The 26844-nt window shown below is 46.7% G+C and overlaps 2 protein-coding genes across 12 annotated transcripts in view; both read right to left on the bottom strand.

The window, feature by feature from the left end:
- Positions 1-12910, bottom strand: part of CAMSAP1 (calmodulin regulated spectrin associated protein 1) — a 45950-nt gene extending 33040 nt beyond the window's left edge. For 8 of the 11 annotated variants that reach the window (XM_072124626.1, XM_072124633.1, XM_072124627.1 and 5 more), the window contains exon 1: positions 4258-4608. In XM_072124626.1, coding sequence (XP_071980727.1) covers positions 4258-4593 — 336 coding nt within the window. In that variant the 5' untranslated portion in view covers positions 4594-4608. The other 3 variants (XM_072124630.1, XM_072124632.1, XM_072124631.1) reach the window with 3 other exon arrangements.
- A 2098-nt stretch (positions 12911-15008) lies between these two features.
- On the bottom strand, positions 15009-24936 carry UBAC1 (UBA domain containing 1). The gene is made up of 10 exons (XM_072124618.1): positions 24706-24936; positions 21282-21402; positions 21115-21188; positions 19545-19652; positions 19128-19230; positions 18936-19044; positions 18604-18823; positions 18262-18348; positions 17900-18038; positions 15009-15946 (listed from the first exon to the last, which is right to left on the bottom strand). The coding sequence occupies exons 1-10, from the start codon at positions 24841-24843 to the stop codon at positions 15831-15833; spliced, it is 1215 nt and encodes a 404-aa protein (XP_071980719.1). The 5' UTR covers positions 24844-24936; the 3' UTR covers positions 15009-15830.
- Between the last annotated feature and the right edge of the window lie 1908 nt (positions 24937-26844).

Here is a 26844-nt window from a genome sequence, read left to right as displayed (position 1 = left end):
ATATAAATGGGGGTCTCCCATAGACACCCCCCCGTACTATATATAAATGGGGGGCTCCTATAGACACCTGCCCCCAGTACTCTATATAATGGGGGTCTCCCATAGACACCTGCCCTCCCCCTCAGTACTATATATAATGGGGGTCTCCTATAGACACCTGCTCCCAGTACTATATATAATGGGGGTCTCCCATAGACACCTGCCCTCCCCCAGTACTATATGTAATGGGGGTCTCCCATAGACACCCCCCCCAGTACTATATATAAATGGGGGTCTCCTATAGACACCTGCCCCCAGTACTATATATAATGGAGGTCTCCTATAGATACATGTCCTCCCCTCAATACTATATATAATGGGGGTCTCCCATAGACACCTGCCCTCCCCCCAGTACTATATATAATGGGGGTCTCCCATAGACACCTGCCCTCCCCCCAGTATTATATATAATGGGGGTCTCCCATAGACACCTGCCCTCCCCCCAGTATTATATATGAGGGTCTCCCATAGACACCTGCCCCCAGTACTATATATAATGGAGGTCTCCTATAGACACCTGCCCTCCCCCTCAGTACTATATATAATGGAGTTCTCCTATAGACACCTGCCCTCCCCCTCAGTACTATATATAATGGGGGTCTCCCATAGACACCTGCCCTCCCCCAGTACTATATATAATGGGGGTCTCCTATAGACACCTGCCCTCCCCCTCAGTACTATATATAATGGAGTTCTCCTATAGACACCTGCCCTCCCCCTCAGTACTATATATAATGGGGGTCTCCCATAGACACCTGCCCTCCCCCAGTACTATATATAATGGGGGTCTCCCATAGACACCCCCCCGTACTATATATAAATGGGGGGCTCCTATAGACACCTGCCCCCAGTACTATATATAATGGGGGTCTCCCATAGACACCTGCCCTCCCCCAGTACTATATGTAATGGGGGTCTCCCATAGACACCCCCCCCAGTACTATATATAAATGGGGGTCTCCTATAGACACCTGCCCCCAGTACTATATATAATGGAGGTCTCCTATAGATACATGTCCTCCCCTCAATACTATATATAATGGGGGTCTCCCATAGACACCTGCCCTCCCCCCAGTACTATATATAATAGGGGCCTCCCATAGACACCTGCCCTCCCCCCAGTATTATATATAATGGGGGTCTCCCATAGACACCTGCCCTCCCCCCAGTATTATATATGAGGGTCTCCCATAGACACCTGCCCTCCCCCCAGTATTATATATGAGGGTCTCCCATAGACACCTGCCCCCAGTACTATATATAATGGAGGTCTCCTATAGACACCTGCCCTCCCCCTCAGTACTATATATAATGGAGTTCTCCTATAGACACCTGCCCTCCCCCTCAGTACTATATATAATGGGGGTCTCCTATAGACACCTGCCCTCCCCCTCAGTACTATATATAATGGGGGTCTCCTATAGACACCTGCCCCCAGTACTCTATATAATGGGGGTCTCCCATAGACACCTGCCCTCCCCCAGTAGTATATATAATGGGGGTCTCCCATAGACACCTGCCCTCACCCTCAGTACTATATATAATGGGGGTCTCCTATAGACACCTGCCCTCCCCCTCAGTACTATATATAATGGAGTTCTCCTATAGACACCTGCCCTCCCCCTCAGTACTATATATAATGGGGGTCTCCCATAGACACCTGCCCTCCCCCAGTACTATATATAATGGGGGTCTCCCATAGACACCCCCCCGTACTATATATAAATGGGGGGCTCCTATAGACACCTGCCCCCAGTACTATATATAATGGGGGTCTCCCATAGACACCTGCCCTCCCCCTCAGTACTACATATAATGGGGGTCTCCTATAGACACCTGCTCCCAGTACTATATATAATGGGGGTCTCCCATAGACACCTGCCCTCCCCCAGTACTATATGTAATGGGGGTCTCCCATAGACACCCCCCCCAGTACTATATATAAATGGGGGTCTCCTATAGACACCTGCCCCCAGTACTATATATAATGGAGGTCTCCTATAGATACATGTCCTCCCCTCAATACTATATATAATGGGGGTCTCCCATAGACACCTGCCCTCCCCCCAGTACTATATATAATGGGGGTCTCCCATAGACACCTGCCCTCCCCCCAGTATTATATATAATGGGGGTCTCCCATAGACACCTGCCCTCCCCCCAGTATTATATATGAGGGTCTCCCATAGACACCTGCCCTCCCCCCAGTATTATATATGAGGGTCTCCCATAGACACCTGCCCCCAGTACTATATATAATGGAGGTCTCCTATAGACACCTGCCCTCCCCCTCAGTACTATATATAATGGAGTTCTCCTATAGACACCTGCCCTCCCCCTCAGTACTATATATAATGGGGGTCTCCTATAGACACCTGCCCTCCCCCTCAGTACTATATATAATGGGGGTCTCCTATAGACACCTGCTCCCAGTACTCTATATAATGGGGGTCTCCCATAGACACCTGCCCTCCCCCAGTAGTATATATAATGGGGGTCTCCCATAGACACCTGCCCTCACCCTCAGTACTATATATAATGGGGGTCTCCTATAGACACCTGCCCTCCCCCTCAGTACTATATATAATGGAGTTCTCCTATAGACACCTGCCCTCCCCCTCAGTACTATATATAATGGGGGTCTCCCATAGACACCTGCCCTCCCCCAGTACTATATATAATGGGGGTCTCCCATAGACACCCCCCCGTACTATATATAAATGGGGGGCTCCTATAGACACCTGCCCCCAGTACTATATATAATGGGGGTCTCCCATAGACACCCCCCCGTACTATATATAAATGGGGGGCTCCTATAGACACCTGCCCCCAGTACTATATATAATGGGGGTCTCCCATAGACACCTGCCCTCCCCCTCAGTACTACATATAATGGGGGTCTCCTATAGACACCTGCTCCCAGTACTATATATAATGGGGGTCTCCCATAGACACCTGCCCTCCCCCAGTACTATATGTAATGGGGGTCTCCCATAGACACCCCCCCCAGTACTATATATAAATGGGGGTCTCCTATAGACACCTGCCCCCAGTACTATATATAATGGAGGTCTCCTATAGATACATGTCCTCCCCTCAATACTATATATAATGGGGGTCTCCCATAGACACCTGCCCTCCCCCCAGTACTATATATAATGGGGGTCTCCCATAGACACCTGCCCTCCCCCCAGTATTATATATAATGGGGGTCTCCCATAGACACCTGCCCTCCCCCCAGTATTATATATGAGGGTCTCCCATAGACACCTGCCCCCAGTACTATATATAATGGAGGTCTCCTATAGACACCTGCCCTCCCCCTCAGTACTATATATAATGGAGTTCTCCTATAGACACCTGCCCTCCCCCTCAGTACTATATATAATGGGGGTCTCCTATAGACACCTGCTCCCAGTACTCTATATAATGGGGGTCTCCCATAGACACCTGCCCTCCCCCAGTAGTATATATAATGGGGGTCTCCCATAGACACCTGCCCTCACCCTCAGTACTATATATAATGGGGGTCTCCTATACACACCTGCTCCCAGTACTCTATATAATGGGGGTCTCCTATAGACACCTGCCCTCCCCCTCAGTACTATATATAATGGAGTTCTCCTATAGACACCTGCCCTCCCCCTCAGTACTATATATAATGGGGGTCTCCTATAGACACCTGCTCCCAGTACTCTATATAATGGGGGTCTCCCATAGACACCTGCCCTCCCCCTCAGTACTATATATAATGGAGTTCTCCTATAGACACCTGCCCTCCCCCTCAGTACTATATATAATGGGGGTCTCCTATAGACACCTGCCCCCAGTACTATATATAATGGGGGTCTCCCATAGACACCTGCCCTTCCCCAGTACTATATATAATGGGGGTCTCCCATAGACACCTGCCCTCAGTACTATATATAATGGGGGTCTCCCATAGACACCTGCCCTCAGTACTATATATAATGGGGGCAGACACCTGCCTTCCCCCGGCGCCTCACATAGGTAATGGCTGCCAGCAGGGGCTCGGGCGGCTCTTACCTCTATGGCCTCCAGGCACGGAGCACCGGCCGCGGCCCCTGTTACCTCAGCGCTCGGAGATTCGGGCTGGCGCCGCGGCCTACATGTCACCGGGCCGGGGGCTCAGTCACTGAGGAGAAAGAGGCGGAGCCGCAGACCCCTCCCTCCTGTCAACACAGAGACGACTCTTACCCCACGTCCCGCTCGCGGCCTCCAGTCGTCTCCCGCCTTCTCCCGGGCTCCCCCTTCCCTCCCCCCCGGGGGCCGCTCGGTGCCGCAGACGCTGACAGGGATCCGTTGGTTACCCCCCGGGATGTAACTGCGCATGCGCAGCTGGTTGCTAGCGCTCGACCTGAGAACGAGCGACGGCTCCGGGGCGCGTGCGCAAGAAAAGGGAGGGGGCGGGGGAAGAGCCGATGTAGCTAAAGACTGGAGCCCGCTGCTGCTGCTGCGGTCCTCGGTGCGCACGCGCAGCGGGTTGCTAGCGAGACGCCTCAGAATGCGCATGCGCCGTCCCATCCTAGCCATTGTCACTCTCTTTTGTGCCCTTTTAAGGCCTTGGCCACGCCCCCGCTGTCAGAGCTGAGTGTGTGGTACCCAGACTGTGTGCAGGAAGCTGCATCCCCATCACATGGGCCTGGAAACAGCAGCAAAAAACAAAAGGCACATCCAAAAATACTCTACTCCCCTTTTCCCCAGCAGCAATTCCTATTCTTCAAATCCATCTCCGACTACGCAGCCTTGAAGTCACACGATACATGTAAAACACAAATAAATAATAAATTATCTATGCGAGAGAGACGTCTGTGGATGACGTTACATACTCATTTTAGGTTGGATTAACCCCTTGAACACCAATTTACACCAAAAAAATTGCACACATTTTGGCGATTGTCTGTGGTCTATGCATAACAGAAGTTCAGTTTAAACCGGAATAACTGTTTTTTAAAGAAAAAGTCTAAATGTGTTTCTAAATGCAATGCAACCAAACCAGCAAACGGGGCTTGTCCCAATCGCATATGTGTTTCAAGCAAAACACAATCGATCAGTAACAAACACCACGTGCTTTACACGTAAGCAATGCGAAACGCATGGTGCTCCTTGCCGATCGCATGCATTTCACCCATACGCGATTACTCAAAGGGAGATGAAGGCCAGCATAGAAAACACTGGTACGATTAAATCCCCCCTCTTCAATCTATATTAAGGTTTGAGTTGCATGCGTCCATTAAATATATAGCTCCAAACATCTCAGCTTTCAGGACCCATGCATGTACGTCAAGGGATCCTTGAAGGACCTGTTCCACCTGCCTTGTATGCTTTAATAACCCTACAGACCTGGTTGCAACAACAATACATGGAGGGGAATTACTATAATGTGGTTAGGACTAATGCAGGAAATATGGAAGTCACAGAAGCATGTACACAGTGCATCCTTATTCAGACATATCCATCAGCCCGACTGACTAAGAATTGAGTTTTTGAGTCATCGCCAAATTCCTGGTAATGTCATAAGTTGTTGCTTCAGAGATAGACTGGTGACTTATAAGTAGGACTATGCACAAACATCAAAGCTATAAAACGTGTTTCTTGTCTACTCAGATGTACATTTCAGAGGTATTAATCTGCCCGATCCTGAGGAGTCTTTGTGGGCTTTACCATGCTCTATGCCTGTTTCAGTAAATATGGAAGATGGTAGCAAGAGGTCCTTTTGGTCAGAGGTTTGGTGGGCCGACAATACAGAAGGAGTTTCCTGTCAAATTTAAAAACAAGGTGCCAGTTACACAAAATATGAACCACCACCAGATACTAGGCTACTTTGGTATTGGGCCGTGATAGACATCCCTTTCCTTAGTGGGCCACCATGTACCAGACTAGTCAGACAACTGTAGGAAACTCCATCTACCAGCCACAAGCTTCCCCCACATACAAGCAGGACAAGCCAGTGGACCTGGACATTGACAGGCTCTTGAATACTGGGGCTAGAAGCTCCTCAAATGGACAACCACATGCAGTCTTCTCTGCTTCATAAACTAGTATCTAACATGGAGCACAATTAGAAGTCTCCTGCTCACCCTAGTAAGCCAGTCAGTCTTTGGTAAATTACTAGGAACCAACAAATCCAGTGGCGTAACTAGAAGCTGATGGGCCCCAGTGCAAATTCTGTGTCAGGCCCCCGACTATAATGTATGGTTTATAGTAATAGTCTTCTCATATGGGAAAGTGATACCATAAGGGCCCCCTAAACCTCTTGGGCCAGGGTGCGACCGCAACCTATGCAACCCCTTACGTTACACCCCTGAACAAACCCCCTTCAATATACCAATCCACAATGGTTTTCTAGTACGTAGCCCCCAACCTGCAGATTAGTGGACTTCTCCCTCTTCCTCCTACTTCACCGGGAACAATATTACCAGCCATGTAGTTGCCACACATTGACAAAAATACACGCCAAAACACTACAGTTCCCATAACTGCCCATCTGTCAGTCAAACCCTTGACATGGGGTGTGAAAGTGTACGTCATAAAGCAGACACTCATAACAAAGTTTTGTAGGTCAAACCACCGTGCTGGATAAAATCCTTCATCTGAGGAGCCATGATATTTCAGCACCACTCCGCTTCTAAAATATTCATAGGCCTCACTCATCTTCATTCTACTTGTATCACCAGGAGGATTACTACATCCTAACTTTACTGTAAATCTGGGGCCTACTTCACTTTCCTGAGGGAATTATTTAATTTTTCTAGTACTTTTACTTGTCCAGTTATACATATAGATGGCTACATCCCTGTTAGTGTCCGCCATCTTGTCTGAATGAAAAGGCCTGGTGCTTCAAAGGGAGGCCTATGGCTTCCTACAAATCTAGTATAAACTATGAAACACTACTTGTGCATTGCCCCCATTGTCTCATTGCTTGGCACCTTATTTTGTATATAACCAATTCCCAAGATGTCTGTCAGAAACAAACATGGCTGCCGTCTCCATAGCGACAAACACTGAATGAATCATGATGGCCGCCCATAGTGACTTCAGTCATGAGGAATGGGTGTAAAATGTCACAAAACTAAAGACAATACAGTTGCGTTGAGAAGCAGCGGTAAATGTGTTACGAAAATAATAAAGAGTAATGACTTTTATAAAAATAAAAGGGAAGACAGCAGTGGGATAAACATCCTGGTAATTAAAAAAACTGCATGTAATTTCTTCATGATTTGCTCTCTTTGGATCAGTCTTGATCAAGGGTATTTTACCTCATTAGCAAAGATTTTAATATAAAAATAAAATAAATTGAAATACTAAATAACCTGCTTCATATTTATGAGGGATTTTCAATCAAAAACAAAAAATAAAAGCTGATTGATGCCTAGATCAAAAGGCCAAGTGAGAGATGGGGTGGTCAATAGAGGGTTAACTTTATGGGGAGCAGAGGGAGCGTTTTACTCCAAGGTCCCAATAGGAAGACACGTTTTGCTAGTTTTCCAAACCCCTGTAGAAATTGTATATTGAACTATCCCATAAGTTTCGTATATGCAACATTTTTCAATGTCTCCGCTTGCTGCCAGTGAATAGAATCAATCTCATTTACAGAAATGTAGCCATCTTAATAAGGTGGTTTACTACAGCAGAATTTGTGCTGGGATAAAGAGGTTTTCTTGGACGTCACATCCACAGGGACAAAGGAAAGGTGCTGGATACAAAGGGGGTGCCAACAAGCAAGGGAATACTAGGCATTTTTTAGGGTCCCAAACAAAGTTATGTGTGAGGCCTGCTTAAATACCGTATATAGCTTTGCTCCAAATGGCTAAAGCAGGGATTCTGTATAGCATTCCACTTCTGTGGAAATCCTCTTGATTTTTAGGGGCCCACGGGGGTAGCATAGGTGGGTGATGGGATTGTGAGCAAAGCCTTGCATGCCAACAAGCACTTTAACTTATCCAGGATATCCAAATACAGGCCTTGAGTAGTACATCGCAGTGGTGTTTGGTTTGAAACCAGCAAGCAGATACTTTCTTGTTGCAATCAAAATAGTCTCCACTCAGTGACAGCAAGCAAAAAAAAATAAATAAAATTGAAAAATGACACACACTACTGGGATTGTGCTTTTGTCTGCATGTTTATACAGTTATATAGACACCTGCACAGCTAAATTTATGGGACATTTAGGACCAGCAATGCCAGCCTCCCCTCGGGTGACATGCTTATCCGAGCAGGTGCCATTCAGAGGTCAGTGTTTAGCAGCTCCGCTCAGCTGTAATAATGATGGCGGGCACGATCACTGGCGCCCTATGAGACGGCACTGGCATCACACATCACTGGAGGCACAGGCACAAGGCAGCCATCTGTTCCGGGCGAGCAGAAACCATCTGACAGCTTGCTCCGCAGGGTAGGGAGTGGATCAGATAAATCATTAGAGATCTGGTCACACAATAGGTGATGGGAAAGGGATGGAGGAAATGGGTCACATACAAGGAGGTCACAAATAAATGAAAAAAATAAAAATAAAATAAATTATGCATTGACTGGTATAGATGACTGGCTATGGAGGACCTTCGTCCCCAATGCAAAAACTATGATGTATCAGGCTGCAGATGTTGTAGTGGTATTCTGACTCCCTTTTAGATGTACACTGCATGCTCACCATGTACTTGCATCCTCAGAAGTCAGATTTAGTGCCCAATCCCCAAACCTATAAAATGAGGAAGGCACTGGATCCATCTTTCCTTACAGCGATGATCGTTATATGGACCCTATATGATGCAGTATAGGTGTATATTGGAGGGGGTTTCAATTAATTTGTGTTGATATCTCAACTTTTTCAGGATCCATTTAAGATACCACACATTATTTCCCATTAAAGCTGTGCTGTGACTGTGCAGTTTTTCACCCGGGCCGCCTGCCCACACTATCAACAGAGTCTGATCTCATGGATAAAGATTCAGCTTGTTTGTCAGATTAGATTTAGCTCTGATTATTGGATTGGGTGATGGCAGAATAGAGAGATGACACTGGAAGAGGGGGCCTGAATACACAGCCTATGGACAAACACATACATGGAGCATAGGCCGCAGGCTACCAATAAGTGATGAGTCAGCTATTGACTACAACACCCCCCATTCCCTCTGCAGGGAGGACATGAGACAATAGCCATGGGTTTGATAGATGTGGTTAGATGGGGAGGAGGCGTCTATCCTCTATCGAGTGACAGATCGGAGGTTACTCCTGCACCTGGGGGTCTGCCACTCCTATTGTCCTGTATATTACTCTCATTACATAGGGGACTGAGCAAAGCTGCTAAAGGAAAGGAACACATTTAATAGGATCTTTATGTAATAAGAACAATGAAATTTAAAAGTATACTCTGCATCAAAATAAACCAACAATGCACATGTGACTTGTGGATTTCATTACGGATTATGGCGCACATTTTACGAGTGTGCATGTTCCTTTACAGATTGATTAAATTATATACAATAATAGAAAACCCCAGTCAATGAAGCATTTATAATCCATCTCATCCTGCACCAATACATTGTAGCAAACACAAGAGAGATGTAGCATTATTTTACTTTCCCCCCGAGTTTTTGGAAAACAATATTAAAATATGTAGCATTTTAAAACACGACATGGATGTTTTCCATCCTGGAAATTGACACGTGGTAAAGATTTAGTTTTTACAGATTTATCGACTACAGTCAAAAATAAAATCTGCAAATATTCTGCACAGTAAATCCTCACCAGCTGTAAATTTTCAGCTTGTTTTTTTTTGTTGCTGATAATGCTGTTTTCTCACATGAAAATCTGCATTGTGAGCAGCTTCCCCTTAAAGGCGTTGTCCTTAATTCAAGTTATTCCCTATCCATAAGATAGTAAATGAGGTGCCTAATGCGTATCTGACCACTGTGACACACACACATCCTGCCACTCCATTCATTCAATACTCTGGGAGTGTCGGAAATTGCAGAGCACAGCGCTCAAGTTTAACATGTAAGTACTTGAACTCCTGCTCCTATACCAATGCTAGACCATTCTGTGTTCTTGCATTACTCAGTTATTCCTCTGTAAAACTAAGAGTGATGCCACACATGGTGTTTTGAACCAGTTTTTGGTCTGTTTTTGAGCAGTCTGTCCAAAAATGCATGAAATTGCATCCGTTTTTGACCAGTTTTAATTAAGATAATTGGTAAAACCGGATGGTCAAAAACGGATGAGTTTTCAAAATCTGCTTAAAGCGGACCAAAAACAGGTTCAAAACGCCATGTGTGGCATCACCCTAAGACTTGATGGACAAGTGAGCGTTCCCTACACAGCCCTTATATTGCTGACAACTTCCCACTGCAAAGTAACACCTAATTGACAATTTATCCTAAAATTTCCTGAGAATAAAATAGGAATAGCTCAATGTAGAGTTTAAGAGAAAAAATTCCGGAATAATAATGTCATGGGAAATACAATTATTTGGTAAAAATGACACCAGGACTGTCAGATTGTGGGAAACAGACAGAAGAGGCTGCAGGATTATTGGGGGTACATTGTCCCTTTAACTGTTTACACAGGTTCATTTTTTGGGGATGTTTTGCCTCTTATGTGCACAGATTATATAATTTTTTGGTGAATGAACCGGTTCAGTCTGTTTTGATAAGAAAAAACGGAAATGGGTATCAGTCCTGACTAATGAAGTGCAACAACAGGTTCTCCCTGAGCTGAGTGTCTCCCTGCAGGCACAGGCGCACCCGTCACCCCAGAACACTCCTAGTCCCGTCCATCAGTCACCGCTCCATAAAGGAAAATAGTGACAGCGTTACGTAATCTCCTATAAGGTCGTCAATCATACACCAAAACCCCAGTACTCGCTCCATTAGTGGGACAATAACTACAAACAATGTGCTACCCATAGCAACGGATAAGTCCGCTACTTTCATTTCCTAACTGGAAATGGCGTTCTAATCAGTTGCCAACGGCAACAGCTCCATTGTGCCAGAAAAGGAGTCTGCGAGCTTGAGGAATGCGAGTTTGTTTGTGGATCTGGCGTCATGTTCATCAGTCCAAATGAATGGCCGCCCTTCACCTCTGTGTAAACATCACTCCCTAGAACGCAGTGTTGACTTAAGCGATGTAACCAGCCCGCACTGCTGGGACATCACCGCCATCACATAGAAACTGCTCTATAAAAAACGGAAACCGCATTCAAAACAGAAGGGAGACACAGCGCCACACTTGTCAGCAGCCGGTGCCTGTTATTACACCTTGATTGTAGTTATATTAAACAGGTCCAAAGTTATCATCGGTTCACATACATTACAACTACCACCACAATCAAAATATCAGACATGATGATATTACGGGATATGCGTTACCTCCTGGGGGGGTGTGGTAAAAATACGTGGGTGCAGTTTGTATCCCCCTCCTACAGCCAAACAGATGTCCTTCCTGTAGTAAGATGTGCAAAACTCACAGACACCTAAACTGCTGCTTAATTATCTGATGACCCACAATCCTCCTCTCACCAATTAATCCAACGCCAGCACCTGCATTCCGAATAGTAGCTAAAGCCTCATTCACACAGGGTGGGGTGGGGGAGACTGGATACAAAAACAAAACAAAGGTAACAAAGCGGGGGTGACTTCAGCAGGGGATAGGGAACAGCAGTGTCGGAGCATGTTCCCAAGTGCATATTCAAAAACGTGACAACAATGCCACTTGGGAACACGCCCTGAGGGTGCATTCCCACATTCAATTTTTCAGATGTAATTTTTTGGATCCAAAATCAGGTGTGGATCATAATGGGTGAGAACATGTCAATGAGAGGTGCTACTACTCCACTTTTTTTTTTAACTCCATTCCTGGTTTAGATATCAAAAACTGCATCTAAAAATACTGAGGGCGCATTCACACGTTGCGTTTTGGTCGCGTTTTCATTGCGTTTGAAACACATTAGAACAGCTGATGAGAGGTAATTTGGCTAATTACATTACCATTTACGTTTGTTAACACAATGTTAACGCGTGCGTTAACATCACATTTACGAAGCGTTTTGTAAACGGAAATGTTAACAGTGCTATAATAAATCACCTCTCCTCAGCTGCTGTATATGCGTTTCAAACGGGATGAAAACGCAGAGTGTGAACGCGCCCTGAAGGTGTGAACCCTCCCCGAGACCATGTTCACACGATGCGTTGTGGTTTTTGGCGAATTTAGAAAGACGCTCTCTTCCTGTTCCATTTAAATGCATGTGTTTGCGGCCCTCCTGTCTCTATGTTGCGTTTTTTAAAAGTGTCGCTATTGCATTTAGTGTTGCGGGTTTTTTTTCATTTGTGTTTTGCTGGAAAGCAGTTTCCCTGAACTTTTTCTTTAAAGTCCCAACTTTTATGTATTTTTTCAAAGGTGCAGAAGACAATTGCTTTCATCTGTTAAGGTTTCTAATTTGCAAACTGGTCTTTTGCTGCTTCAAAAACGCAATACATTGTGTGAACGCAGTCTGAGCCCACATTGCGTTTAAAACCGCCACAGGGGAATGTGCCTTCAGTATAGTAAATGTATAGTCCATTAGAGTAACCCCTATGGGTCTTTATAGAAAGCCAAAGTTGCATTGCATATGTGGCATAGCTTGCCTAAATGAGGCCAGTACCATAAATTCTGGGCTTGGTACAGATTTTGTGTTTGGGCCCAGATATAAAAAAAAAAAAATTCCCAACTTTTTTGGATTTTTTAAAGACATGTGCTATGCGTACATACAGCAGATACCTTATTGCAGGGTGTCTCATCCTTTTTGATCATTGTACGGTCCAGGTTGTGCTCCGCTATGTTCTGTATCTTGTGCAAACAAACCAAACTGAACAGCTGGGGGCCACTAGTCTAATAAGAGGAGATACAAGGCCGCCCTCTACAGGCAGGACAGGGTGACTGCAGGTGAATTCATGGTGCTCCGTCTGGTTGTATCATGAATAATAATAATCTAAATTTATATAGCGCCATCATATTCCTTAGCGCTTTACAAAGCAAGATGCACCCACTACATCTTGTTGGTCAGATTTTTAGGATTAAACACTTATTAATTTTTCTAAATTCTAAAATCTTCCAATGTGCTGTGTGAATAGACCCGTGCTGCAATACCACACACAACCTCCATACAGGGGTGGCGCTGTTTTATTATTTAGTTCTATTTAATCTGTGTTGCGGATCCTTTAGTATACATTCACATTTGCAGTTGTGTGGTCACAGAGCTTGATATAGATGTAGCATGGCTTCATAGAAATGTGCTTAGATTCCCCTATCAGTGTAGTCCATATTGGGCACCCGCCCTTTGAGCTCTGCTACATCCATGTGATTGACTTCATGCAATGATATAGTGTGTGCAGTATAATACAATGCAGTCTACGGGTGACTGGTTCATTGGTCAGGCCGAAACTGCATTTCATTAATTATTTACCCTTATTCGGAGCCTATTGTGCGACTCCCGAGTAGTGTATATATAGGGATAGAGATGTAAAACTGCCTTATAATATGGGGTGCAGAATTAAGGGGAGTCTGTTCAAAATAGTGCTGCGGTCTTCTCAGTTGCTTCCAAGTACAGCGCTGTATGTTGCATAGTGGCTGTGCTTGGTAATGCAGCTCCATACACTTTGACGGAGTTAAATACAGTCTATATTACATTACTGGCCTACGATACAGAAGCAGGGGACAGTCATGACTGTTTTGTTTAGGAAGGACCCCCCTCATGTGCACCCCCCCCCCTACCAATCTCATATTGATTAGTTATCCTAACGATAGGATAAATCAAATATCTAGAATAAATATAGTAAAATGGCAATTTATTATTAACTTACAACCTGGGATTTTTCGCAAAGACCAGTAACTAGCGCCACCTAATGGTTGAATTTCAGTGAATGTCCGTGTAATCAAATCAGTGGATGTCTATAAGATGTGATTCCCTTCATATCTCTGCGGACAGAGATCCCGCAATGATCCCAGTGATGTCCGTATACGGCGAGTGCGATGTCTTACCAGGGTCATTATGCCCTCGGCTGTCATGGCACCTGATCATATTTCTAGCACTGAGCCGCACATGATAACCCTCTGTAACGTTACACTGTGACGATACCTTCTCAGTAACCGGGACAGTAGGTGAATCACTGGAGAGATCAGATATGTAGAATTGCCATTGGCAGCCATATTGGTTGTCACACATACAGAAAGGCAACACGCGGGCTGTCAGGACGTTTAGTTTTCCTGCACATTAAACATTCATGTCATGCGTATGGTTTCATTTAAGTATATTTTTCCAAAAAAATTAAAAAATACAAAATGACCAGAAAAAGTTCATGATCTGATGCGAGCGCACACACACACACACACAGAAGAACGAAAAAGCCCAATCCAATAAATTAACAAGCGCCCGCCTATCCGGTGACTCCAGCAGCCGCCACGTTACAGTCCCTGGTACTGGCCTGGATGACAGGAGCCGCTCCGGAGGGATGTGGATTTTGCATATGTGAGATTTCTCATTCAGATTCCTGTGTTGTCTCCTGTCGGGAGAAGTTGTACAACTACAATGTCCAGATCTTGGCTGATAGATGTCCTGTGAAGAGGCGAGGGGTGAACTACAAGTCACAGCATGCTCTGGTGGTTCATAGCAACTGGAGAGACAAGCACTATAGCACTCTGAGGGGATATATTCACTTGCAGGTAATTGAGGATTTGTCCCACATGCAGACCTGATATGGTCAAGAACAAGGTGTATTCACAGTACAGCCATCTGCTCCAACCTAACTGGTTCTCCACAAGGCAGCCTGAGTACCGCCCATGCACTACTCGGCTCCCCCCCCGGGACCCCAGTGGTGCACACTGCTCGGCTCCACCCCCGGGACCCCAGTGGTGCACACTGCTCGGCTCCACCCCCAGGACCCCAGTGGTGCACACTGCTCGGCTCCATTCATACTGAAGCTGCAAGCACTATCCTATTCCCTTAAAGGCGGCACTGCCAGCTCCAACCCCACCTAGTTATAGCCTCCTGCTTTACTCTCAGCTTCCCCCTTAGTATTTTGTATACATATATCCTTAACTGCATTGTGCACTGAATAAAAATAGTCTAGAAGTACATTGCTAGATTTGGGACGTTGTAGCCTGTGATTTCACATTATAGTCCCATGATGCATTGCAATTGCTTAAAACTATGGGTGCTCCAAGACCCTTACCCTTCTATAACTGGTTGCCTAAAGCCAGGGACACATTGAATTGCTAGCAGCGTATTTTCGGTCTTCAAGGATATTCTCTACCCCTATGGATGTTGTATTCTTCTTTGTCTGATGCAGCAAAACTGAACTGAATTCAGCACCTACAAGTAAGTTTCCTGTTGGGTGGTACAGCAAGGGTAATGTATTCAGACAGTCATTGGTGTCTGAATATGCACTTATTTTACCATGGAAATAGTTGTGAGAAGGAACTCACAAGATGGCAAAAGGCATCATGGTGGCCATCCCTAACGATTTCCCATTAGGAAAACACAAGACAACATCATAATCCCTATAGTACAGAGTCCCAATGATCACTTGCCTGGTCAAATCACAAAACAACTCCAATAACATCACAAGTATAAGTAGATTTGATGATAAGATTAATGAAGCAACACACTCACACTCTCCTGAGCAATGCAAGACACAGGCCCAAAAAAAATAATAAAATTCAGTAAGGTTTTGGTTTTTCGCTCTTTCCCCAAGTCCAGAGACACAGTAACGTCAGATCTTCCTCGGGGACGGCAGCGACTCCTACGTGCGGTTTAAGGTTTGGAAAATTCTAGATATCTGTAACATTACGGGGCCGGTCTCGGGGTCGTTCATCCACTGCGTGCTGTTCAGCGGGTTTTCAAGCATGTCTTCAAACGCTGCAAAGGAAATCACATCATTTAGTGGAGGTGAATAACGTCACAGACGGACATGGAGGCCGGTCACATGTGAGCGAGTTTGATCTGTCACACTTGTCCCATCTTTCCCCATGTTACAGGCCATATGTAATGCATTGCAATGGGGGGGGGGGGGGGGGTTGGGGGTCACCCTGCCTCCTCTCCATCATAGCTGACATATGCCCGCCTGACTGTGCGTGCATAAGTCATTGTGAATTCGTCTTTACAGTGTGCAGCCCGAATATTGAGTAACCAGAACCAGTTAGCACAAGCTCAAACTTGCTCCTGTGTAGCCAGCCTAAGGCTAGGACATCAGTATGACGAGCGCACAGAGGACCGGGGAAAAACGCATTAAGTTTAAAGGGTCATAAGAGGAAATTTCCCATTCATAAAGGAAATACAACCACGCAAAAAACCCTACAAATACTCTGCTCCTCTATTTGTAGGTTTTTTTATGTGCTTGATTTTGTTTGTTTCCAGCCACCACTAGAGGGAGCTCCATGAAGATGGATTTATACAGCAGTCTGAATGGCTCCATTGCATCAATGCATCTAATGCAAGTGCAGCATGTGACATGAGCGGAGACAAAAAAAATCTTTCAAAATATTTTTCCATAAAACTGACTTCCTGTGATTGCTCAGCAAAGTAGCATAAATCATTAAGCATAGAGCTCCCCCAAGAGATGGTGCATGGAAACTATGATTTAGGTGATAGATTATTTGGGGGGAGGCATAAGACCACAACCAAATGAAGGGGTAATCAAGTGAAGTGTCCTACATGCTGCTCTCTCTGGGAACCAAGTGGTCACAGCCATTGTGCACAATTACATAAAGATAAAAGTTGATGGTTTCACTGCATTCAGACCACAGATTTTCTCTGCATTACTTCCCCCTACAAGGCCAGCGTTGTGGTTTATATGTGACCGGGGAGGCGACAAGCTCCCTTTAACTCAAGGTATGAACTCAACTCGAAAAAAACATTTTTTTTTACTTCTCTGGGACTATAAGCTGATGTGTCGCCTGTTGCAGTTCCTTCATATCTATATCTCTTAACAGTTTTTGGAAAACATGGCTGATGATCAGTCATAGAGAAGGGCATAGCATGTAACCCAGACTCTGTGACAAGGCTGTCAACTCAAAGAAGGGCAAAGTATTTTGAGAGTTGCTATTTCAGCCCTGGCACAAGCCTGTACTAGATCTGTCAGCTGGGGACTGGTACAATATAGTTCCTATGGCATCTCCCCTGTAACTGTAGCTACCCCTGGCTTATGGTAGACACCAGATAGCTCCACGTGATGAAAGCGACAGAAACCCACATATCCAACTAGCATATACACGCTGGGGTCTCAGAGATCTATAGACAACTAGGGGGCGCTCCCAGCTGCCATTTATGATCATTACTGGCATGACTTGATGACACAATAACTCAGCTTTCCTAGAGCCCTGCATGACAAAAGTTAGCAAGACTCTGTATTACTACTGAATTTGAGGTGTGGGGTGAAATGGGATATAAATAGTGATCACCTATCCTCCACATCTTTCATTAATCTTATCACTGCCTTCTATAGCACAGCGTAGTACATTGTACAGTGGCCGGGCTTGGCATTGTAGCAAGACTTACTGTAGCACTGCAACAGCTGATGGGCAGGTTTGCCAATGGTCTGCCTCCTACTAATCTGATATTTTGGATAGTTTATCAGTACTTAACTGCTGACCCCATTAAAAAGGAACATATCCAGTCCTTCTGTGCTTACTGTACTAACCTACAGGTTACTGAAATAACCTGTAACATGTGTACAGCAGTTTTAAAGACTTGTACCTTAAGGGTGCATTCACACATTGCATTGAAATTGCATTTTAAATGCAATGCATGATCACGTCCTAAGGGTAAATGCACAGAAGTGGTATTGTCACAATGCAGATAATGTACACTTACCTAGTAGGGTTTTAGGGTTGGTTAGGCCTAGTTGTACGACGGGGTTGTCGAGGATGGCTTGGAATAAAGGGCTAGAGGTGTCAATTCCTTTGTCCAAATCCTCCGGGGAAGGTTTCTTGTCTCCCAGTAGCCACTCGCACTGAAATAACAAGAGGATGGGTGATCGTCATGTGCTGGACTACAGCATATCCCATAACCAGTGGTCATAGGATGTGTTGGACTATGGCATATCCCATAACCAGGGGTCATAGGGTGCACAATAATTCATCCTATAAGGGGTTATTATCCTGTTGTGTGCTGAAGTTACTGGAGGAGTATATCCATCTATAGCATAGACCCAGGGCCCCATTATCTGTACTCACCGCCGCGTCTTGCTGATTGTTGTTCACACGCAGGGCATCAATCACTTCCTTTTCATCAAACCCCATCTCCATTAAAGCTATCACAGCCTGGAAGACAAGAACAGACTTTTACAACTTTATCAAACCTCTTGACCTTTTCTTCTCCATTCACACAAAATTCTGACCCCAAGAGATGGCCAATAGAGATGACCCCAAGAGATGGGGCTCCACTGCTTAGTCAAGTTTTTAACTGGAGGGTACACAACTCCTAAAATGTTGGACCTCATCCATTAGACATCTATAATATATCCTACAGAACCCCCCCCCCCCCCCCCCCCCCCGATCATCTCTTGTTTCCCTTACACGTGGATCAGGACGGAATTCTCTTTTCCTTCGTATTTTCTTAAAGATTTCTGTAAGTTCGTCTTTGAGGTCCTCTGCGGTGGCTCCCTGACTGGGCTTGGGGTCCCTTGATGCTGAAGCCCCGGCCACCTCTGATGCGTTCTCATTTGGGAGCGGGGTATCTGCTGCAGGGTCGTCGGCATGTTCAATCAACCACTCCATGGCCTGTGTCACAGACATGCTGCAAAGTGAATGTAGGATTTTTAGGTACGAAAATCAGTACTTACCCATCCACCACATATAGACAATCAATGCCCTTCTACATCTACCCCTCAGTCACCACAAGTACCTACTGATTTAACCGGAGGGCCTTCACCGCTCGGCTCTCGGGGAATCCCATCTCCGTGAGCTTCCGTAAAGCTAATTCATCCACTCGATCCTCCTCATCCTCATCTAACATGGCTGTGAGCAGGAACAAGCAAGACTCGGGTCAGTCCTACAGAACACCACAAGAAAGGCCGAACCCGCCGAAACCCGTTACTTACCATTCGCCTTCTTAAAAAGCTCCACCGCGTCGGGGTTCAGCGCTAGCAGCTTTTGTGCAACTTCAATAAGAGAAACCAATATCTTCCGCAGCTCCGTCTGAAACTGCAACAGAAGAGCAAGTTTCAAGCTGGAGAGCAAAACTCTGCATGGGGAATACGGAAGGGGGATTATAAAATACAGACATTATCAGGCAGGACAGAGACCACCCCCAACCATGATATGGAAGCGTGTGGACTCCAGATGCTACTGCAGATCAACTACACGAGCAAAAAGAGCGAGTGTACAGAGCTCCATACACTGTGCTGTGATCAGCAAATTGGTCCTATACTAGGGATATACAATAGATAGTACCTATCAGACATCCCCTTTAATTTGCTCTCACCCAAGAAAGAGCGGCTGTGCTATGCAGTACTCACATCTCTCATATTGTGATGAGCGACAGTCCGATCCGCAGTGCGACCCGGCAGGCCGGCTGTAGCCTTCAGTATGGTGTCCTTGTCCGGAGCCTTCTGATCCTGCTTCCGCTGGAAAAGTACAAGACAAAGGATAATTCTGACTACAATCATCCTATCATTGTGAGGTCCAGTATTCTGAGATGACTAAGGTAAGATCTCATAGACTGTAAGCTCTTGGGTCAAACCCTCATCCTTATAGACTGTAAGCACCTGTGTCACCCCTCATCCTCATAGACCGTAAGCTCTTGTGTCACCCCCCTCATCCTCATAGACTGTAAGCTCGTGTCACCCCCCTCATCCTCATAGACTGTAAGCTCGTGTCACCCCCCTCATCCTCATAGACTGTAAGCTCTTGTGTCACCCCCTCATCCTCATAGACTGTAAGCTCTTGTGTCACCCCCTCATCCTCATAGACCGTAAGCTCTTGTGTCACCCCCCTCATCCTCATAGACTGTAAGCTCGTGTCACCCCCCTCATCCTCATAGACTGTAAGCTCTTGTGTCACCCCCTCATCCTCATAGACTGTAAGCTCTTGTGTCACCCCCTCATCCTCATAGACTGTAAGCTCTTGTGTCACCCCCTCATCCTCATAGACTGTAAGCTCTTGTGTCACCCCCCTCTTCCTCATAGACCGTAAGCTCTTGTGTCACCCCCTCCTCCTCATAGACTGTAAGCTCTTGTGTCACCCCCTCCTCCTCATAGACTGTAAGCTCTTGTGTCACCCCCCTCATCCTCATAGACTGTAAGCTCTTGTGTCACCCCCTCATCCTCATAGACTGTAAGCTCTTGTGTCACCCCCTCATCCTCATAGACTGTAAGCTCTTGTGTCACCCCCTCATCCTCATAGACTGTAAGCTCTTGTGTCACCCCCTCATCCTCATAGACTGTAAGCTCTTGTGTCACCCCCTCATCCTCATAGACTGTAAGCTCTTGTGTCACCCCCCTCATCCTCATAGACCGTAAGCTCTTGTGTCACCCCCTCATCCTCATAGACTGTAAGCTCTTGTGTCACCCCCTCATCCTCATAGACTGTAAGCTCTTGTGTCACCCCCTCATCCTCATAGACTGTAAGCTCTTGTGTCACCCCCTCATCCTCATAGACTGTAAGCTCTTGTGTCACCCCCTCCTCCTCATAGACTGTAAGCTCTTGTGTCACCCCCTCATCCTCATAGACTGTAAGCTCTTGTGTCACCCCCTCATCCTCATAGACTGTAAGCTCTTGTGTCACCCCCTCATCCTCATAGACTGTAAGCTCTTGTGACACCCCCTCATCCTCATAGACTGTAAGCTCTTGTGTCACCCCCTCATCCTCATAGACCGTAAGCTCTTGTGTCACCCCCTCATCCTCATAGACTGTAAGCTCTTGTGTCACCCCTCATCCTCATAGACTGTAAGCTCTGGTGTCATCCCCTCCAGGCTCCATAGGCGTTAACGGAGCCTGGAGCCCCTCAGGCTCATTTGCATACAGTCTTTTTTTTGTAATGGTAATGCCCTTTAAACACTGCTCGACTTCTACAACCAAAAATATTACCTTCTCCTCTGCCGATACGTCGGACATCTTTGGTGGTGGGGGAGGGGCCCTCTTTTTGATTAATAACAAGACATCTGCAGGGAGAATACGGATAAGTGAGTATAGTACCAAATCCAGCCGTAGCGCAGTACAAACCCCAATGCCACCTCCCCCTTGTCCTGAGACACCTCTGTCCTGGATGTTCTCTTCTGCCACCGTCTTGGTATCAGACAGGACCCTCTCGGAGGAGGCGTGGACCAGCTTGTGATGGGTGAGGCTCTTGGGGTCCTCCAGGCTCCCGTGGGCACACTGCGGGTATAAAGGAGAGTACATTTATCTTGCAGGATCCTGAGAAAGCTGGGTGCCACTCCTGTCATGGTGATACAGTTACGGCTCATACAGAAGAGGATTATTTTTGGGAGTCTCCGGTGACAGCCCATCTTCCTGCCGTAATCCCGTCGAGGCTTTGTACAGTACAGTTACATTCTTCACTACTCAGATCACTAAAAGTGGTGCCAACTATGATGTCAGCTCCATAGCCGGGAGCTGAGAGATCGTTATAGGTAATTATACGCAAATTAGTATTTAGGGGAAGTCTGATGCCGCCTCTTTAGCCTAGGCCCAACACCAAGCTCCGCCCACTTGACACTGATTGACAGCCCCCCCTTTGACACCATACAAGGTCTGCGAGGCCACACCCACAGTGCACTGAAATTCTCATCAGCATATAAATAAAACTGATATATTCGCTTTATGCAGTGTACGAGTCGTGTTCTCTCCTGATCACATAAAGGGTTTCCATTCACTGACAGCAATCCTGAGCATTATATCTGCATTGTGGAACACCATTAGGATGCTGGAGTCTCCTGATGCTGGCAGGTCCAGTCCTGGGTAAGCAAAGGAGATCGATACCAGGGTATCCTCCTGACGGGGCGGCTCCGGCACTATAAATAAGCGGGTCTATTATTAGACGTCGCCCTGGAAAGGTCTAGTGTTAGGGGCTGCGATCTGCAGGACCGAAATCTTCAAGTAGCTGCAAAGGGTTAACACTACAGCACCACGGAGCACAGAATAATTTGGCATATCACATCTGTATATAGGTTTTTCAGCAATCAAATATCTCTGCTTGCTGTCATTCACAGAAACCATCACAGCTTCCCCTTCAGAGGGTAAAAAAAAAAAAAAAAAAAGTCAGAGGCAGGAATAGAGACGAATCGTGCTCCTCCTCCTGTCCATCACATGACGAGAACAGTCAACGAATGAATGAAAGCAAGCAGAGATATTGAAAACCATCAGCAATTTGCTAGAAGAGAAAAAAAAAAAAAACACACCTGTCAGCAGGGTTGGGTAATGTCCTGTCTGAGTTAGTAGCAGCAGGACTGTGATATATGGATTTATATTCCAGGGTTGTAGCTTCTGGGGGTTGTGTCCTCACACTGCTGTGCTCTTAGCTCTCTGTTTTAAACTACACCACATTCCTCATACCTGATAATTGCCGCATTTTACTCTGAGGGGAGGGACCATTGAGAGCACAGCAGTGTGAGGACACAACCCCCAGAAGCTACAACCCTGGAATACAAATCCATATACAACAGTCCTGCTGCTACTAACACACATACATCTCTCAAAGTAAAGGACATTACCAGTGCCACTTGGAGAAGTTGAAATCCTTGAATAAAGGAACAATTCTTTTTTTTACAATGGAACTGTCAATAGCCTGCCTCAGGCGCTGGTCACAGCAGGGACAGCAGAGAGCTTCAAGAAGGGTCTATATGCCTTTTTACACCTAAATAACATTGATGGTTATGTCATATGTTTCCTCTAAATCCCTTCTTCACCCAATCCCTACCCTTCCTCGGTTGAACTTGACGGACAAGTGTCTTTTTTCAACCGTATAAACTATGATACTAATCACAGTGTCCCCTTCTTGGTTTTTCTCTGCACAGCGCCACCCTGGCTCCCTGGCTGCACCACAGTACTGCATCCTGGCTCCATTCACTTGTGTCAATGGATGGTCAGAGAAAAACCAAGAACAAGGTCACAATTATGGACCAGAGCTGCCTCCCTTCATAGCCAGGACTGCTGGGGGTCCCTGGGGGAGAAAAAAATAATAATGTTATGATGAACCAAGGATATGCCATCACCTTACAGGGGGCCAGAAAAGGAAACCACAGCAGAGAGCGGAGATAAGCGGCGCCATGGATTATCTCCATGATACCATCAATGCCTGGAAATACAGGAGAGCGGCCCCTGCACCTGACCAGTCATCACAGCGCAAGAGAACAGAGCAAATTTCCCCATCCCTGTACATCGTACAGTCCAGAGGGACCAATGACAGCATCTATATATAAAGGAGAGGACGTGCTGTCTAGTAACACAACCCCATCATCATCCACCAGGCAGAAGGGGAGACGCACTTCACGCCCCCTCTCCCGTATACAGGTGATCGGTCCGCGGCCCCCTCTCTCCCGTATACAGGTGATCGGTGCCGCGGCCCCCTCTCCGTATACAGGTGATCGGTGCCGCCGCCCCCTCTCCCGTATACAGGTGATCGGTGCCGCCGCCCCCTCTCCCGTATACAGGTGATCGGTGCCGCCGCCCCCCTCTCCGTATACAGGTGATCGGTGCCGCCGCCCCCCTCTCCCGTATACAGGTGATCGGTGCCGCCGCCCCCTCTCCAGTATACAGGTGATCGGTGCCGCCCCCCTCCCGTATACAGGTGATCGGTGCCGCCCCCCCCCTCCCGTATACAGGTGATCGGTGCCGCCCCCCCCTCCCGTATACAGGTGATCGGTGCCGCCCCCCCCCTCCCGTATACAGGTGATCGGTGCCGCCCCCCTCCCGTATACAGGTGATCAGTGCCGCCCCCCCCTCCCGTATACAGGTGATCAGTGCCGCCCCCCCCTCCCGTATACAGGTGATCAGTGCCGCCCCCCCCTCCCGTATACAGGTGATCAGTGCCGCCCCCCCTCCCGTATACAGGTGATCAGTGCCGCCCCCCCTCCCGTATAAAGGTGATCAGTGCCGCCCCCCCTCCCATATACAGGTGATCAGTGCCGCCCCCCCTCCCGTATACAGGTGATCAGTGCCGCCCCCCCCTCCCGTATACAGGTGATCAGTGCCGCCCCCCCTCCCGTACACAGGTGATCAGTGCCGCCCCCCTCCCGTACACAGGTGATCAGTGCCGCCCCCCCTCCCGTACACAGGTGATCAGTGCCGCCCCCTTCTGTACACAGGTGATCAGTGCCGCCCCTTCTGTATACAGGTGATCAGTGCCGCCCCCTTCTGTATACAGGTGATCAGTGCCGCCCCTTCTGTATACAGGTGATCAGTGCCGCCCCCTTCTGTATACAGGTGATCAGTGCCGCCCCCTTCTGTATACAGGTGATCAGTGCCGCCCCCTTCTGTATACAGGTGATCAGTGCCGCCCCCTTCTGTATACAGGTGATCAGTGCCGCCCCCTTCTGTATACAGGTGATCAGTGCCGCCCCCTTCTGTATACAGGTGATCAGTGCCGCCCCCTTCTGTATACAGGTGATCAGTGCGCCCCCTGCTGTACACAGATGATCAGTGCCGCCCCCTGCTGTACATGGCAGCCCCTGCAGCGCTTACATGTTTCAGGCACTTCTCCTTCAGCCTCTCCAGTGTCATGTCCTCCGTCACCTCCTCCAGCCACTCGGCGCCCTCCATGGTGCAGACATGGAGCCTGAGCACCCGGCCCGCGAATATCTTCTCCTCCTGCACGAACATGGAGCATCCCCACCAGCAGCGGCCCAAGGACAGGCAGGAAGACGAGCCCGCAGCCCTGTGACCGGAACCCCCGCTGCGGCAGCCGGAACAGCGACCGGGGCATCATGGAACCTGTAGTTTATGTCAGTAACAGTACACAGCAGCCACCAGCAGGGGGAGACAGAGCAGCACCTCTCACCACACATACTACAGTGATGGAGGAGGCGCTGTGCCTGGAGAGAGCGCCCTCTGCTGTTAATAGATATCATTTACTCACAATTCTGTTATAATCCTGCAGCAAAAATGAAATCAGTAATGTACATGCCCTAGGGCAGTGATGGTGAACCTTCTAGAGACTGAGTGCCCAAACTACAACCAAAATACACTTATTTTTCCAATTTAGAGTGACACAGTGTGCACTACGCCAAACAGAGGGGCCATCTACAAATCTGAAATGAAGTCCTTCCTCCATAAGCAAATACTGCGCTTCTTATGTGAGGGGCCAATGGGTCCCCTCAGCATCAGGGCCTCTCTGACCAGGGCTAAGTAAGACCGAGCTCTGCCTTTAAGTAGTAATATTCCCTCTCCATGGCTGTACCACTGGTTGATGTCATTGGGTAAGAAATGTTTTTAGTTGCCCACAACAACCAATTACAGCTCCCCTTTAAAATATTCACAAGCACTGGTAAAAATGAAATCTGAGCTGTAATTGGTTGCCATGTTGCCATGGCCAACTAAGAACATTCTTACTTTTAGACAGCTTGATAAACCTGCCCCATTATCTTACCTTACTCCTTTTATACTAATGCCTGTTATTAATGATTATACTATGTACTTCCCTGAGGCGGATGTCGCCTCTTGCACGTTTTTAGCCTTTGAAAATAAAGCATTAGAAAAAAAAAAAACAGCTTTGACTGACTCACCTATACAGACTATGTATTAGATGGATTTTAGAAGTTTTATTACTGTAGATTTGGAAATTTCCATTACAAAAGGGCAGACCAACAGGACAAGTATAGGGTGTAACATCGCAGGAATAGGTAAGTATCTCTCTCAGACATTAAACACGATACCATCATAGTTCTTGACGGACGAAGAGATGAGGAGAGACAAAGAGAGAAGAGAAAAAAAATGGGGGTTTGGCTAAGAGATAAATGTGGGTGGCCTTCCATGTTTACCCTCTCATTACTACTCATTTCTCTATACAACTTTTGGGGGGGGGGGGGGGGGGGGGGGCGGGGAATGATATACCCAGGTTTTGGCATGGCACATGCCTTTTTGTGTCTTTACACTGGTCCAGGCTTTGTTTCCATGGTAACGAGGCCTAGTCTAAATTTTTATTATCTTATTATAAGTGGGGCAACGCAGGCAGATTACACACCAGGAACTTTTGGGACCTGGATAGAGCAACAATCCAGACAATCTCTAAGGGGCACATTTACTATGGATCTTGCGCCAGTTTTCTGTCAGACTTTGCCCGTTCTTTCTAGTACAAACTGCTTAATAAGAGTCCGCACCGTGTACGTGTCATCCGCGACTCTTTTGCGTTGCGGCTGCATTCATCTTCACGTGACACTGTTTATCACTGAAAGGAACGTTCAGGTGCAAAGTCGGACCGTGCGCTACATTTAACATTCACAGTCTGATCCCAAAAATACTTCCTGCTCCTCAGACCGCCTCAATTTCTGTAAGATTACCAATAGATGCCAACGTTGTACAGTTGGGTTTCCACGTAATGGATAAGTCTATGGGGGAACCCTAAAACTAACATCTGAGTCCTCTTCTCCATCAATATTTCATCATATTCAGGTGTCACTGATCCTGGTCTGTGCCATTAAAAATGTATTACAATGGGCGACCTTGTGATGCCTCTATGTGACCTCATGTATATTGCATATACCCTATAGTTACTATAGGTACAGTCTCTGCATATTACACAATGGCCACTGGAAAATCTGTGCTGGGGCCCCAAACTATTATGTGAGATTTATAGTATTAGTCTCCCTCATACACCTTTTGGAC

The sequence above is a fragment of the Engystomops pustulosus genome, chromosome 9 (genome assembly GCF_040894005.1).
Source record: "Engystomops pustulosus chromosome 9, aEngPut4.maternal, whole genome shotgun sequence".
In the NCBI taxonomy this organism is placed as follows: Eukaryota; Metazoa; Chordata; class Amphibia; order Anura; family Leptodactylidae; genus Engystomops; species Engystomops pustulosus.
The sequence above is the reverse complement of the archived record's forward strand: the minus strand, read 5'-3'. Positions and strand labels throughout refer to the sequence as shown.

Excerpts from the sequence above, each read along its gene's own strand:
- UBAC1 (XM_072124618.1), bottom strand. The coding sequence starts at position 24,843 with ATGTTCGTGCAGGAGGAGAAGATATTCGCGGGCCGGGTGCTCAGGCTC. Across the intron at positions 21,403-24,705 it reads AGGAGAAGTGCCTGAAACAT|TGTGCCCACGGGAGCCTGGA; the intron begins GTAAGCGCTGCA and ends TTATACCCGCAG. Across the intron at positions 15,947-17,899 it reads CAACCCTAAAACCCTACTAG|CGTTTGAAGACATGCTTGAA; the intron begins GTAAGTGTACAT and ends TTTCCTTTGCAG.